Raw genomic sequence first — 15,901 nt, 5'->3', positions numbered from 1 at the left:
TTCCTTTTTTATTATTTTTGGACCATTTATTGACAAACAGTTTATCGTAAAGTAATCTGCAGATTACTAATTCAAATAATAATTAGTTGCAGCCCTAATATAAAACTTAAATACTGTTTCAAGTGTGGACACTACACTTTCTTTCCCCAAACCATCTCCATCTTCGCCACATGGGCCTTGGGTGATTTGGAGAAGGTGCTTTTAACCACGTTGAGAGGAGCAGATTTACCGCTGAGGTAGACCTTATTGAGACACGAAGGAACCCAGGACTCCTCTTCCTCCTCCTTCCCTACAGCTTCCACTCCTTTCTTCTTGTTCAGGGTACATGAATGGGCAAAAATGTATCCCGTCATAAAGGCGTCGAACCCGGCACGGTGCGATCCTGAGTCGGCGTTTTCTTCTGCTCAGTCTTGGACGATTCTCGCTTAATTTTTCACTTCCTCCATCTTTTGTTCTGCTTTCTTCACCACCATTTGTGTTGGTTTTTGCGTTGTCATCAGTAGTGGGTGTTATTTCAAGTGTGTTGTCTTGGGCTCACTCCGTTCCCCTCGATGTCTGTTTCTCTCGTTCATTCTGTTGGGTGTCCATTAGAGACCCTTTTTCTGAGGGATGACTCGGCCCCTTGCTTCTCATCTGGCGTTTCTTGCAGATCCACCCCATGTGGGGGATTTGGTGTTGAGGGGCACCGTCTTCCCTGCATCTGCCTTTACCTTTCCTTTTTTCTTTACGTCTCGTCTCTTCCTCTTAGGTCGGTGGCTGCAGGAGAAACTGGTGGTGGTTGCTGAGATGGGGTGGGGCACTCTTAGTTCTGGCGATGAGCAGGAGGGGTGGTGAAGGTGGAGGATGTGGAGGAGGAGGAAGCATCTCTGGAACAGAGCTGTTGTAAAAGGAGATGTCCTCAGGGCCCTGAAGCAGCTCCTGGTAGATCTGGAAGTGTAAGGTGTTGCATTCAAATATAATTCATCACCGAACTTCCATTAAAAATCCCAATACACTCAGAGTGTTGTTAAGAAATCTCATACTGCTATACTGTACGTACAGTGGAGCTCTCTCGTTTCATGAAGGCATCATCACAGTCAGTCAGGTTCATGTTGAGGAGTGTGAGCTCAGTCTTTCACAACGTTTGAAAACACCTGTGAGAAGAAGAACAAGTGAACTGAATGTAAACAGAGAGCCAGCTTTAATAACACAGAAATATGTTTGCATATTAACTGAAGGACTATATCTACGTGTGTTTCTCTGGTCCTTGCTGTTCCACTCAGGTCTCCACATGGCAGTAGGATAACATCTGTGCAGGTTTCCTTATAGAGGCTGTAGGTGGAGGTTTGGCCACAGCTTTCTGTGGGGATCTTCATCTGAAGACGACCACTCCCCCAGTGGTCGTCTTCAGATGGCTGTAGGAATCTGCAGGTGGAGGCGGAAGCTGCAGGTTGCTGACAGAGGCTGTGGGTGGAGGCTCGGATAGCAGTTCACTTCGAGAGGTATAGGCACTGGCAAAGGCTGTAGATGGAGGTTCAGCCATCAGCCATTCAACAGAATGTGCAGTTGGAGGAGATGGCTGCAGGTTGCTGACAGAGGCTGCAGGTGAAGAGTGAGGCAGCAGTTTGATGCTGAAGCTGCTGGTAGAGGATGTAGGCAACAGAGAGACAGAGGCTGCAGGTGGAGAGGAGTCTGTCATCTCACAGGCTGCAGCTCAAGGCTGATGTTTTGTCTGGTAGAAGTAACAGGTGGAGGCTGGAGGGTGGAGCAGGTGTTCTGGCAGGTGATAACTGTTGCTGTTGAGGCTGAAGCTGGAGTAAGAAGACTGTTAACAGAGGAGCAGGAACTGATTCAGAGGAAGACAATTCATCAGTGGTGAGATACATTAAGATCAATGAAAGTAAACTTAACTCAACTAAATACTAACTCTTAACACTACTTATTCTTAACACTAAATACTTAAACTTATTACTAAATACTTAAACTAAACACTAAATACTTATACTTACTACTAAATACTTACTCTTAACACTAAATACTTAATACTTCAACTTAGTACTTAAACAGAAAACTTAAACTAAACACTTACTCTTAACACTTTATACTTATTACTAAATACTTAAAATTAAAGACTTGACACTTAATACTTGTGCTTGGCACTAAAAACGTAACACTTAATATGAAATACTTCAAACAAATTACTATAACTAAAAACTTAAACTAAACACTTACTCTTAACACTTTAGACTTATACTTATTACTAAATACTTAAAACTAAAGACTTAGCACATAATACTTATGCTTGGCACTAAAAACGTATCTCTACACTTAATAAACTTAAACTTATCTGCCATACTTTAAAAAAAACTAAACTAAACTTAAAGCACAGTATTATTAGACATGTCAGCTTATGAGAGTGTGTCTTAGTGCTTTGCCCTTTTTGCTGGTGGATATTCGGGCTCTGGTTCACCAGAAACATCCACGTTGTAGAGCGGAGGCTGGACTCCAGCACCGTAGGACACGTCCACATGAACCAGACCGTCTTCATCCACTGTCTCTGTGAACATCGGACGGTCCAGTCGCTCCCACAGCTTCTGCTTGATACGACGACCCAGACCCAAACTATATGGACGCAGGCGACCGTCCGGGAACCTGAGAGGAGAAACACAAAAATAAATCTTTATGATGAAGGAAAATAGAGAGATAGATTTCTAAGAGAGTGGAAACTCTGTAAATGAACTGACTCATTTGTGACGCAACGTACCTCAGCATGTTATCCACAACTTCATGGTAGATGAGCTGGTACTCCTCGACTGAGCGGTTGTGGATCCTAATAGGGTCTTCGAGGTGCAGGGGAGCATTGGAGGTCCGGGGGCTGGAGGCCACATTAGAGACAGGTGGCAGGTCAGCAGGTTTAGGAGGAAGAGCCGCGGAGGTCTGCTTCCTTTTCTGGGGAAGGTCTGCAGAAGCAGCAGGGCGCCGGCGCTTTGTATGTGGCACCTGGAGAAGGTCAGCAAAACACGAGAGGATGTCAGACTCTAGTAAACTTCTTACTTAACAACATACTTTTATCATTTTACAAGAGGAAACATCTACATCAGATGCAGAGGATTACTTGAAATGTGAGTATTTGGGGCATTAGTCCTGTACAATGGACCTTCTCAAACTATTTAGTATTGACAATATACTCCACTATGTGTTTACCTTTTTGTAAACCTGTCAAACAATCTTGTGGATTAAACTGTGTACAATTTCAAGGAACAGAGTTGAGGATCAGATGTCTCACCTGGTCGTCCCTGCAGCAGGGACACTGTCTGCAGACTGCAGGCCTCCTCTGGCGGGCAGAGACTCTCCTTCCTGTCTGGTTGTCCTGCGGGAGGACGGGCACTCGACCCTGCAACAACACACACTCATGTTAGGATGAGGCTCTACAAGTACATGCAGGATGGACCTTTTTCAAGTATGTTGTCATGTCGTAGTATACAAATCAAATGTGTTATAGTTTTATGTGCTGGAAGATTAACTTGCCAAAGATGGATGTGGTTGTTGGATAAAAATCATAAATGAAGAAACATGAAACATAATCAAAGTCTGAAAACCTCCTCAAGACGAGACAGGTCCGGTAACAAAACAAGAGCCACCTTTAGGCCCTCATGTCAGTTAATATTGTGCTTTAGTGACACATATGTGACGTGATTACAATGTTATATAATAAGCATATGTCTGTTTATTGTTTGAACATATAATATTGCACATGTATATGATGGAAATAATGCTAAGTTAAAGTGAGTGACTTTAATTAGCTTGATTCAAAGTTACAATATGAATGTATTTCAGCTTGAAGCTGGGTGATATAGCCTAAAAAGTTAATATAAATGATTTGTATTAGATACAACATTTATTTGTTAATATTGTCATATAGCCTAGTTTTGATGAATGCATGTGTATTTTTGGTAGTTTTTAATGCAAAGATGTATTAATTGAGTCGTCACAGTATACTTGACCTTAATCTGATAGTTACACTGTTTAATGGTAGGCCTACTTATCGTTACAGGAGACTAAATGATTTGATAAACATCAGTAAACTGTGAGGTTTCTGAAAATGTCGACGGCAAAGCACATTGGAAACAACGGGGACTTTCAACGTTATGAAATCTTACATTTTCCATAATTAAAGTGTGTTTTCTCGCTGTAATAACTCTCAGGGGTTCTCTGACTCTTGTCGGGATGTAAAAAGACTTGAGAAGAAGCGATAATTTGGCAGAATCGTCGAGTGAAAGCGGAGGAAAATATTTTCGTGACCGTCTTCAGGTAGTTTTCAGGTTGTTATGGTTTAAATATTGATCCGATATTGACGCTAGTCCTGCGTCAAACCATAGCAACCATGGAATCCTCTACGTCCATTTTGTAAACATAAATATTGAATCTGTAGATATATAACTGGTATTAAACTGGAAATGTATAACACGCAGCTTTCAGTTTGCTAGCTTAGAGATAAATCACAATGTGCAGCAGAGACAAATATCAATACATGGTTTATCGTTATCTTGAACCTAAAGACGAAACCTCTATGGAAAGAAATTATGAAAGCACTTGTTATTGAACTATTAGTGGTTGGCCTACGTACCTGTTGATGTTGTTGTTGGTCTGATCATTACTCAAATACAGCAAGTTGAGCTAATGAAACATCTGATCTCAAATGTAAAGTACAATCAGCCTGAGATGAAGTCCATGTCTTCATATGAATTTACAGATCTGAATGCTTCCAGTGTCTGATATAAAACGTGTTTAACTATAAATATATAAATGCTTACGTGCTGTGATTTCATTGCAATCATCATGTAAAATATAAACTAGACTTTGTTTATATGTTCCTCTGAGTGAACCATACTGTGGCAACTGGACACAAGGACCTGTGTTTTGTTAAGTAGAACATTAAAGACAGAGTTTGTCTCTTTCATGATTGTTTTTTTGACAAAAGTTTCATGTGAAGATTTACACTAATTTAATCTCTGTACATTGCCTTTTTTGATATCACAGGGCAGGGCTCTTCCTGGGTGTATGGCCTTCCTGAAGTGGGACAGGAGACAACAAGAACAACACAACCAGTGTGATCCACAGCGGTCAACACCTAGCACCCCATTATATACACGTGATTGCTTTGATATTGAATTCAATGAAAACACCTCTATTAAATAATCCTGTGTTCTGTGACATACTTTACCCTCAGTGATGTGTTCAAGCTGAACTACTTCCAAACAATGTTGTCACCAGGAATCTGTTTCAACTGAAAGTATTTGTAACAACAAACAAATGTAATTCCTTCTCCATCACACAAACAGAAACAAGAAAATGTTTGTCCAGAGGGTGGCGCCAGAGGACAGGCTGAGTTACTAAAGACCAAATGGTTTATCCTGTGTAGGAGCTATACACCAACTTTCACTGTAGTCAGTTTGCAAACATTTAAAAAATAAAATGATTATCAATCTTGTAGTTCACAATAAAAATGAATGTATCTACAAACAAAAACGTTTTAAAAACGTATTTAAAATGGGATGTCAACTTGTGAGTGTGGTACAATTGGTGCCACACTGCTGATATATTAACTATTACTTCCATGGACAGTCGATTCAAAAATGATGTGCTGGTTATAGCAAGGGGATTAAATTATGGCATTTTGTTTTAATCATCCTTCAAGATAAAACCAGTATAAGTAAATAATGAAATAAAGACAATGATCATTTTTAAAGAGCATACATTTATTTTTTCAAAAGGTAACTCCTGTAAAAGGTAATTATACAAACATCTAAAATGAAGAATGAATGCAAATCAAGAATCTGGCTCTTTCCAGAGAAACTTAAGAAACAATACCTGGCTTGATCAAAACAGCTGCCACTGAATTGCACTTTATTACCGTCTTTAATACTATTAATAGTAGGTACAAATGTACAAAAGTCTTACAAAGAAATAAAAACAGTATAGAGCATGAGAAACAGACTTACATTTCAACACTGCCAGACTGAAAGGTTGTTCCACAAGCAAACTGACCCCCTATTCCATCATTCTTAAAACATGGCAAATAAAAATCAACACAAAATCCTGGTTCCCTAGTTAGGGATTACTCTTTTAAATCCATCCATCCTGAGGGAGGGGGGGGGGGGGGGGGCATGGACCAAATTCCAAGCCAATCTATTCAATAATTGTCAAAATGTGTCACTAAAAACAGAAATGGTCAACCTCATAGTGACAGAGGAAGGGGATCTACCCATCCTCTGGGGTTCAGCACTGTCCATCAAATAGTTGAGCCAAACTGTTGGCAGGCTAAACAATTATTGATATTGAACCTGCACATGTACATTGGAGTTGTAACTAGTAATTGACCAATCAATAGGTGCATCCAGAGAAAAAAATACCAACTTCTTTGATTATTGATGTATCCTTTAAGTAATTATCCATGGAAAAAATGCCAGAAAATGCAGTTTTTAGATCTTGGCTTTTCTCTGTTAAATATTATATTAAAGTCAACATCTTTGGGTTTGGACCATAGGTTTGGACTCAACAAAACATTGAATCACTTGGACTTTGAGTCTTTTGAGGTTGTTCCTTTTTTATTATTTTTGGACAATTTATTGAACAAACAGTTTATCGTAAAAGTAATCTGCAGATTACTAATTAAAATAATAATTAGTTGCAGCCCTAATATAAACACTTAAATACTGTGTTCAAGTGTGGACACTACACTTTCTTTCCCCAAACCATCTCCATCTTCGCCACATGGGCCTTGGATGATTTGGAGAAGGTGCTTTTAACCACGTTGAGAGGAGCAGATTTACCGCTGAGGTAGACCTTATTGAGACACGAAGGAACCCAGGACTCCTCTTCCTCCTCCTTCCCTACAGCTTCCACTCCTTTCTTCTTGTTCAGGGTACATGAATGGGCAAAAATGTATCCCGTCATAAAGGCGTCGAACCCGGCACGGTGCGATCCTGAGTCGGCGTTCTTCTTCTGCTCAGTCTTGGACGATTTCTCGCTTAATTTTTCACTTCCTCCATCTTTTGTTCTGCTTTCTTCACCACCATTTGTGTTGGTTTTTGCGTTGTCATCAGTAGTGGGTGTTATTTCAAGTGTGTTGTCTTGGCTCACTCCGTTCCCCTCGATGTCTGTTTTCTCTCGTTCATTCTGTTGGGTGTCCATTAGAGACCCTTTTTCTGAGGATGACTCGGCCCCTTGCTTCTCATCTGGCGTTTCTTGCAGATCCACCGCCATGTGGGGGATTTTGTGTTGAGGGGCACCGTCTTCCGCTGCCTCGCCTTTACCTTTCCTTTTTTCTTTACGTCTCTTCCTCTTAGGCGGTGGCTGCAGGAGAAACTGGTGGTGGTTGCTGAGATGGGGTGGGGCACTCTTAGTTCTGGCGATGAGCAGGAGGGGTGGTGAAGGTTGAGGATGTGGAGGAGGAGGAAGCATCTCTGGAACAGAGCTGTTGTAAAAGGAGTTGTCCTCAGGGCCCTGAAGCAGCTCCTGGTAGATCTGGAAGTGTAAGGTGTTGCATTCAAATATAATTCATCACCGAACTTCCATTAAAAATCCCAATACACTCAGAGTGTTGTTAAGAAATCTCATACTGCTATACTGTACGTACAGTGGAGCTCTCTCGTTTCATGAAGGCATCATCACAGTCAGTCAGGTTCATGTTGAGGAGTGTGAGCTCAGTCTTTCACAACGTTTGAAAACACCTGTGAGAAGAAGAACAAGTGAACAGAATGTAAACAGAGAGCCAGCTTTAATAACACAGAAATATGTTTGCATATTAACTGAAGGACTATATCTGCGTGTGTTTCTCTGGTCCTTGCTGTTCCACTCAGGTCTCCACATGGCAGTAGGATAACATCTGTGCAGGTTTCCTTATAGAGGCTGTAGGTGGAGGTTTGGCCACAGCTTTCTGTGGGGATCTTCAGGGGGAGTGGTCGTCTTCAGATGGCTGTAGGAATCTGCAGGTGGAGGCGGAAGCGCTGAAGGTGGAGGTTTGACCGCAGTGATCTGTCAGAATCTGCAGGTTGCTGACGGAGGCTGCAGGTGAAGAGTGAGGCAGCAGTTTGATGCTGAAGCTGCTGGTAGAGGATGTAGGCAACAGAGAGACAGCGGCTGCAGGTGGAGAGGAGTCTGTCATCTCACAGGCTGCAGCTCAAGGCTGATGTTTTGTCTGGTAGAAGTAACAGGTGGAGGCTGGAGGGTGGAGCAGGTGTTCTGGCAGGTGATAACTGTTGCTGTTGAGGCTGAAGCTGGAGTAAGAAGACTGTTAACAGAGGAGCAGGAACTGATTCAGAGGAAGACAATTCATCAGTGGTGAGATACATTAAGATCAATGAAAGTAAACTTAACTCAACTAAATACTAACTCTTAACACTACTTATTCTTAACACTAAATACTTAAACGTATTACTAAATACTTAAACTAAACACTAAATACTTATACTTACTACTAAATACTTACTCTTAACACTAAATACTTAAACGTAATACTTCAACTTAGTACTTAAACAGAAAACTTAAACTAAACACTTACTCTTAACACTTTATAATTATTACTAAATACTTAAAATTAAAGACTTGACACTTAATACTTGTGCTTGGCACTAAAAACGTAACACTTAATATGAAATACTTCAAACAAATTACTATAACTAAAAACTTAAACTAAACACTTACTCTTAACACTTTATACTTATTACTAAATACTTAAAACTAAAGACTTAGCACATAATACTTATGCTTGGCACTAAAAACGTATCTCTACACTTAATTAACTTAAACTTAACTGCCATACTTTAAAAAAAAACTAAACTAAACTTAAAGCACAGTATTATTAGACATGTCAGCTTATGAGAGTGTGTCTTAGTGCTTTGCCCTTTTTGCTGGTGGATATTCGGGCTCTGGTTCACCAGAAACATCCACGTTGTAGAGCGGAGGCTGGACTCCAGCACCGTAGGACACGTCCACATGGACCAGACCGTCTTCATCCACTGTCTCTGTGAACATCGGACGGTCCAGTCGCTCCCACAGCTTCTGCTTGATACGACGACCCAGACCCAAACTATATGGACGCAGGCGACCGTCCGGGAACCTGAGAGGAGAAACACAAAAATAAATCTTTATGATGAAGGAAAATAGAGAGATCGATTTCTAAGAGAGTGGAAACTCTGTAAATGAACTGACTCATTTGTGACGCAACGTACCTCAGCATGTTATCCACAACTTCATGGTAGATGAGCTGGTACTCCTCGACTGAGCGGTTGTGGATCCTGATAGGGTCTTCGAGGTGCAGGGGAGCATTGGAGGTCCGGGGGCTGGAGGCCACATTAGAGACAGGTGGCAGGTCAGCAGGTTTAGGAGGAAGAGCCGCGGAGGTCTGCTTTCTTTTCTGGGGAAGGTCTGCAGAAGCAGCAGGGCGCCGGCGCTTTGTATGTGGCACCTGGAGAAGGTCAGCAAAACACGAGAGGATGTCAGACTCTAGTAAACTTCTTACTTAACAACATACTTTTATCATTTTACAAGAGGAAACATCTACATCAGATGCAGAGGATTACTTGAAATTTGAGTATTTGGGGCATTAGTCCTGTACAATGGACCTTCTCAAACTATTTAGTATTGACAATATACTCCATGTGTTTGCCTTTTTGTAAACCTGTCAAACAATCTTGTGGATTAAACTGTGTACAATTTCAAGGAACAGAGTTGAGGATCAGATGTCTCACCTGGTCGTCCCTGCAGCAGGAACACTGTCTGCAGACTGCAGGCCTCCTCTGGCGGGCAGAGACTCTCCTTCCTGTCTGGTTGTCCTGCGGGAGGACGGGCACTCGACCCTGCAACAACACACACTCATGTTAGGATGAGGCTCTACAAGTACATGCAGGATGGACCTTTTTCAAGTATTTTGTCATGTCGTAGTATACAAATCAAATGTGTTATTACTAGTTTTATGTGCTGGAAGATTAACTTGCCAAAGATGGATGTGGTTGTTGGATAAAAATCATAAATGAAGGAACATGAAATATGTAATCAAAGTCTGAAAACCTCCTCAAGACGAGACAGGTCCGGTAACAAAACAAGAGCCACCTTTAGGCCCTCATGTCAGTTAATATTGTGCTTTAGTGACACATATGTGACGTGATTACAATGTTATATAATAAGCATATGTCTGTTTATTGTTTGAACATATAATATTGCACATGTATATGATGGAAATAATGCTAAGTTAAAGTGAGTGACTTTAATTAGCTTGATTCAAAGTTACAATATGAATGTATTTCAGCTTGAAGCTGGGTGATATAGCCTAAAATGTTAATATAAATGATTTGTATTAGATACAACATTTATTTGTTAATATTGTCATATAGCCTAGTTTTGATGAATGCATGTGTATTTTTGGTAGTTTTTAATGCAAAGATGTATTAATTGAGTCGTCACAGTATACTTGACCTTAATCTGATAGTTACACTGTTTAATGGTAGGCCTACTTATCGTTACAGGAGACTAAATGATTTGATAAACATCAGTAAACTGTGAGGTTTCTGAAAATGTCGACGGCAAAGCACATTGGAAACAACGGGGACTTTCAACGTTATGAAATCTTACATTTTCCATAATTAAAGTGTGTTTTCTCGCTGTAATAACTCTCAGGGGTTCTCTGACTCTTGTCGGGATGTAAAAAGACTTGAGAAGAAGCGATAATTTGGCAGAATCGTCGAGTGAAAGCGGAGAAAATATTTTCGTGACCGTCTTCAGGTAGTTTTCAGGTTGTTATGGTTTAAATATTGATCCGATATTGACGCTAGTCCTGCGTCAAACCATAGCAACCATGGAATCCTCTACGTCCATTTTGTAAACATAAATATTGAATCTGTAGATATATAACTGGTATTAAACTGGAAATGTATAACACGCAGCTTTCAGTTTGCTAGTTTAGAGATAAATCACAATGTGCAGCAGAGACAAATATCAATACATGGTTTAATAATAATAATAATAATAATAATTTCAATTTATATAGCGCCTTTCACGAAACCCAAGGACGCTTTACAATGGGAAGTAACAAAACAAAAAGTAATAATAAAGATACATAGGCTGAAGAAAACAAAAACAGGAATAGGTTGCTGAGTACTGTATATTAGTTGAGGCCAAAGGCCTGAGTGAACAGATGGTGTTTGAGGTGTTTTTTGAAGGTGTCCAGAGTGTCTGCATTCCTGATTGCACAGGGGAGAGAATTCCAGAGGGTGGGGGCTGCGACACTGAAGGCTCTGTTGCCAAATGTTTTCAGCTTGGAGCGCTGGATGGAGAGCAGCCCTTTGTCAGAGGACCGCAGGTGACGAGAGGGGGTGTAGGGCTGAAGGAGGTCAGAGATGTATGGAGGGGCTAGGGAGTGGAGAGATTTGTAAGTTAGCAGGAGGAGTTTGTACTGGATGCGTGACTTGACCGGGAGCCAGTGAAGGTGGATGAGGGTAGGGGTGATGTGTTGCCAGGGCTTAGTGTGGGTGAGGAGCCTGGCTGCAGAGTTCTGGACGTACTGGAGCCTGTCCAGGGCTTTGCTGGTGACCCCGAACAGAACTCCATTGCAGTAGTCCAGACGAGAAGAGATGAAGGTATGAATTAATGTTTCTGCAACGGGGTCGGGGAGAGAGGGCCGGAGTCTGGAGATGTTTCGTAGGTGAAAGAAAGCAGTTTTGACAGTAGATCTGATGTGGGAGTTGAAGGTGAGGCTGGAGTCCAGAGTGACGCCCAGGCTGCGAACCTCAGGGGAAGGGTGGATGGAGCCGCCATCGATGGTGAGGAGCAGATCTCCAACCTTCCGGAGCAGTGTTTTTGGGGCCACAACCATGAGCTCTGTTTTGTTATTGTTGAGTTTAAGTAGATTTTTTGACATCCAGGCTTGGATGTCGCGGAGGCAGTTGACAAGTGACAGTGGGGGTAGCTGGGATGATGGATTGGTACTGATGTAGAGTTGGGTGTCGTCGGCATAGGAGTGGAAGTTGAGACCATGTCGGCGGATGATTTCACCAAGGGGGAGCATGTAGATGTTGAATAGAAGGGGGCCGAGCACTGAACCTTGCGGCACACCTTGGTTGACAGGGGCTGGGGGAGAGCTGGATTTTCCGATGGTCACAAACTGTTGCCTGTTGGAGAGGTAGGAATGGAACCAGGAGAGGGCTGTACCAGAGAGGCCAAGGTAGACGGATAGGCGGTTGAGTAGGATAGTGTGGGAGACTGTGTTGAATGCGGCGGAGATGTCCAGGAGGATAAGGATGCTGACGAGGCCTGAATCGGCGGCTATGAGGAGGTCATTGGTTATTTTAATAAGGGCCGTCTCTGTGCTGTGGTTGGATCTGAAGCCTGATTGGAAGGGTTCGTAGAGCTCATGGTCGGACATATGATGGTGGAGTTGGGCAGCAACTGCTCTTTCCATGATCTTGCTAAGAAAAGGAAGGTTGGAGATCGGCCGGAAGTTGCTGGGGTCCTCGGGGTCGAGACCAGTTTTTTGACGATGGGGGTGACAGCTGCTATCTTGAGGTCGGCGGGAACCTTGCCTGATTCCAGGGAGGAGTTGATAATTTTAACAATGGTGGAGCAGAGGATGGGTAGGCAAGTTTTGACCAGGGCAGAGGGCATGGGGTCGAGGGAGCAGGTTGTAGCCTTAGCTTTTGAGACAAGTTTGGTAACCTGTGTGGCATCCACTGGTGCAAAGGAGGAGAGACAACATTGAGGCAGGTGTTGAGTTGAGCGAACAGTGACTGGAGGTGGTGTGGCATGTGGATGGGATGGGGCAGAAGCCTGGAGTTCCTGGTGGATGGAGTTGACTTTGTCCTCAAAGAAGTCAAGGAACCTGGTGCAAAGCTCGGGGGCGTCTGCTGGGTTGGGGGGGGTCAATTGGGCGGAGTAGGCGGTTTATGGTGGAGAAGAGCATACGGGGGTGGTGTTGCTGGTTACCGATGAGTGAGGAGTAGTAGTGTGCCTTAGCTTTTGAGAGGGCGTCCTTGTAAGATTTGACATGCTCTCTATACGCCTCCAGATGGACGGTGAGGCCAGATTTTTTGTGGAGCCGCTCCAGTTGGCGGCCAGAGGCTTTCATGGCACGGAGACTGGTGGTGAACCAGGGGGCTGAGTGGGTGAAGGAGACAGTGCGGGTAATGAGGGGGGCAAGTGAGTCGAGACTCAGGGAAAGAGCAGTGTTGTACTGGGCTACCAGTCCGTCAACCGAGGTGTCAGGGGGATCGGAGGCCAGGTGGCTAGCTATGAGGCTGGTTATGGCTGGTGCGCTCACTGATTTTAAGCTCCTGTAGGTAATTGTCCTCAGTACAAGCTGTCTGGGTAGGGTGATAGGCACAGTGAACAGGATGGCATGATGGTCGGAGACAGCCAGGTTGAGGCACTGCAGGTGGGATGCAGTTGTGCCAGTGGTACATACCAAATCCAGGGTGTGGCCTTTGGCATGGGTGGGATCATGGACATGCTGTTCAAAATTGAAGCAGTCCAGAAGTGCCAGGAAGTCAGAGGAAAATGTGCAACAGGGTGAGTCCACATGAATGTTAAAGTCTCCAAGAAGGAGCGTAGATTGGGACATGGAGCAGATTGAGGAGAGTAGCTCAGATAGTTCCGACAGGAAGATGGCAGAGGCTGAGGCTTTGGGGGGGCGATATATAAGAACAGCCTGGAGCTGTGCAGATCCAGATATAGTGAAGGCAAGACATTCAAGTGAGCTGGTGTTGGGTACAGGAAGCTCTTTGATCGAGATGTCTGCCCTGTATATTACAGCCAGCCCACCGCCCCGACCAGTGGAGCGGGGCTTTTGGAGGTAGACATAGCCAGGAGGTGTGGCTTGGTTGAGTAATAGGAAATCCTGTCCAGTTTGCCATGTTTCGGTTAAGCAGAGGAAATGAAGTTTATGATCAGTGATAATGTCATTGATCAGAGGTGCTTTTTTGTTCAGTGATCGAACATTCTGCAGCATGAATGTTGCATTGTTGTTTGTAGTTGTTGAGGCAGAGGGGGTGAATGGGCTGATGACGTCGATACAGCTGAGAGGTCTCAGATTACAGCTATGCACGTAGGGTGTGCTCTGATGACGTCGGCGAAGTGCGACGGACCGTCTGTCTGTCTGTGTGGTGGGGATGTCATGGTCAGAGTTGACAAACTTGCGACGTGCAGCCCTATGCACATAGCGGGGACGGCGAAGGAGTCCAAGTGATTGTATTGTAGTGAGGTAGTTAGGAGTGTTGTGGCAGACAAGATTCCACATTTGCAGAGCGGAGTATTTCCAGAGAGCCATGTCAGCAGCACAGAGGAGCAGCGGCTAGCTACGAGCTGCTAAGCAGGGGCTAGGCGGCAGCTACATTGAGAACCCAGCAGTGGCTAGCAATGAAATGCTAACAAGAAACTGGGTAGCAGCTGAGTTGAGGGGACAGACTGGGGATGTGGAGAAGGAAATGGAGCTCCAGAGATCCCAGGTTGAAGAGGATGGCTGATAGCTACGCAGGAGCTAGCGGCTGAACGGCGGCTAGCAGTGACAGCCGATCGTCGGAGAATGTGTAAGTGTAATAGGTACACAGTCGATAGATCCAAACAGTTATGGTAGCTTTAGCAGACTATTTGCAGTGGATTTGTGGTTGTTAGAACACAATAACACGGGGAAAAAACAGCACAGAAAAAACTAATTTTTTTGGCTATGAAGTGAAGCGGCGACAAACACGCCAGCGTCCTCACTCACGCAACGCTTCTGAGAGTTTATCGTTATCTTGAACCTAAAGACGAAACCTCTATGGAAAGAAATTATGAAAGCACTTGTTATTTAACTATTAGTGGTTGGCCTACGTACCTGTTGATGTTGTTGTTGGTCTGATCATTACTCAAATACAGCAAGTTGAGCTAATGAAACATCTGATCTCAAATGTAAAGTACAATCAGCCTGAGATGAAGTCCATGTCTTCATATGAATTTACAGATCTGAATGCTTCCAGTGTCTGATATAAAACGTGTTTAACTATAAATATATAAATGCTTACGTGCTGTGATTTCATTGCAATCATCATGTAAAATATAAACTAGACTTTGTTTCTATTTTCCTCTGAGTGAACCATACTGTGGCAACTGGACACAAGGACCTGTGTTTTGTTAAGTAGAACATTAAAGACAGAGTTTGTCTCTTTCATGATTGTTTTTTTCACAAAAGTTTCATGTGAAGATTTACACTAATGTAATCTCTGTACATTGCCTTTTTTTGATATCACAGGGCAGGGCTCTTCCTGGGTGTATGGCCTTCCTGAAGTGGGACAGGAGACAACAAGAACAACACAACCAGTGTGATCCACAGCGGTCAACACCGAGCACCCCATGATATACACGTGATTGCTTTGATATTGAATTCAATGAAAACACCTCTATTAAATAATCCTGTGTTCTGTGACATACTTTACCCTCAGTGATGTGTTCAAGCCGAACTACTTCCAAACAATGTTGTCACCAGGAATCTGTTTCAACTGAAAGTATTTGTAACAATAAACAAATGTAATTCCTTCTCCATCACACAAACAGAAACAAGAAAATGTTTGTCCAGAGGGTGGCGCCAGAGGACAGGCTGAGTTACTAAAGACCAAATGGTTTATCCTGTGAAGGAGCTATACACCAACTTTCACTGTAGTCAGTTTGCAAACATTTAAAAAATAAAATGATTATCAATCTTGTAGTTCACAATAAAAATGAATGTATCTACAAACAAAAACGTTTTAAAAACGTATTTAAAATGGGATGTCAACTTGTGAGTGTGGTACAATTGGTGCCACACTGCTGATATATTAACTATTACTTCCATGGACAGTCGATTCAAAAATGATGTGCTGGTTATAGCAAGGGGTTAAATTATGGCATTTTGTTTTAA

The 15,901-nt window shown here is 42.9% G+C and overlaps 1 protein-coding gene and 2 long non-coding RNA genes across 6 annotated transcripts; 1 reads left to right on the top strand and 2 right to left on the bottom strand.

Annotated features, from left to right (window-relative positions):
• Positions 1 to 782: 782 nt before the first annotated feature.
• On the bottom strand, positions 783 to 4,967 carry LOC117535197. Of its 2 annotated transcripts, none has more exons than XR_004567377.1 (6): positions 4,607 to 4,966; positions 3,266 to 3,373; positions 2,744 to 2,979; positions 1,230 to 2,631; positions 1,040 to 1,133; positions 783 to 927 (listed from the first exon to the last, which is right to left on the bottom strand). It is a non-coding gene; the product is annotated as an uncharacterized LOC117535197 (long non-coding RNA). The 2 variants fall into 2 exon arrangements; XR_004567378.1 differs by having other exon boundaries at positions 894 to 927; positions 1,023 to 1,133; positions 4,607 to 4,967.
• Positions 2,626 to 5,193, top strand: LOC117535198. Its single transcript, XR_004567379.1, has 3 exons — positions 2,626 to 3,101; positions 3,238 to 3,439; positions 5,020 to 5,193. It is a non-coding gene; the product is annotated as an uncharacterized LOC117535198 (long non-coding RNA).
• Positions 5,194 to 5,717: 524 nt separating this feature from the next.
• On the bottom strand, positions 5,718 to 7,939 carry LOC117535199 (target of EGR1 protein 1-like). Of its 3 annotated transcripts, none has more exons than XM_034199587.1 (3): positions 7,809 to 7,938; positions 7,619 to 7,712; positions 5,718 to 7,506 (listed from the first exon to the last, which is right to left on the bottom strand). In XM_034199587.1, the coding sequence occupies exons 2-3, from the start codon at positions 7,667 to 7,669 to the stop codon at positions 6,715 to 6,717; spliced, it is 843 nt and encodes a 280-aa protein (XP_034055478.1). In that variant the 5' UTR covers positions 7,670 to 7,712; positions 7,809 to 7,938; the 3' UTR covers positions 5,718 to 6,714. The 3 variants fall into 3 exon arrangements, with proteins under 3 accessions (XP_034055478.1, XP_034055479.1, XP_034055480.1); XM_034199588.1 differs by having other exon boundaries at positions 7,792 to 7,918; XM_034199589.1 differs by having other exon boundaries at positions 7,602 to 7,939.
• Between the last annotated feature and the right edge of the window lie 7,962 nt (positions 7,940 to 15,901).

The sequence above is a fragment of the Gymnodraco acuticeps genome, unplaced genomic scaffold (assembly GCF_902827175.1).
Source record: "Gymnodraco acuticeps unplaced genomic scaffold, fGymAcu1.1, whole genome shotgun sequence".
NCBI classification, from domain to species: Eukaryota; Metazoa; Chordata; class Actinopteri; order Perciformes; family Bathydraconidae; genus Gymnodraco; species Gymnodraco acuticeps.
The sequence above is the reverse complement of the archived record's forward strand: the minus strand, read 5'-3'. Positions and strand labels throughout refer to the sequence as shown.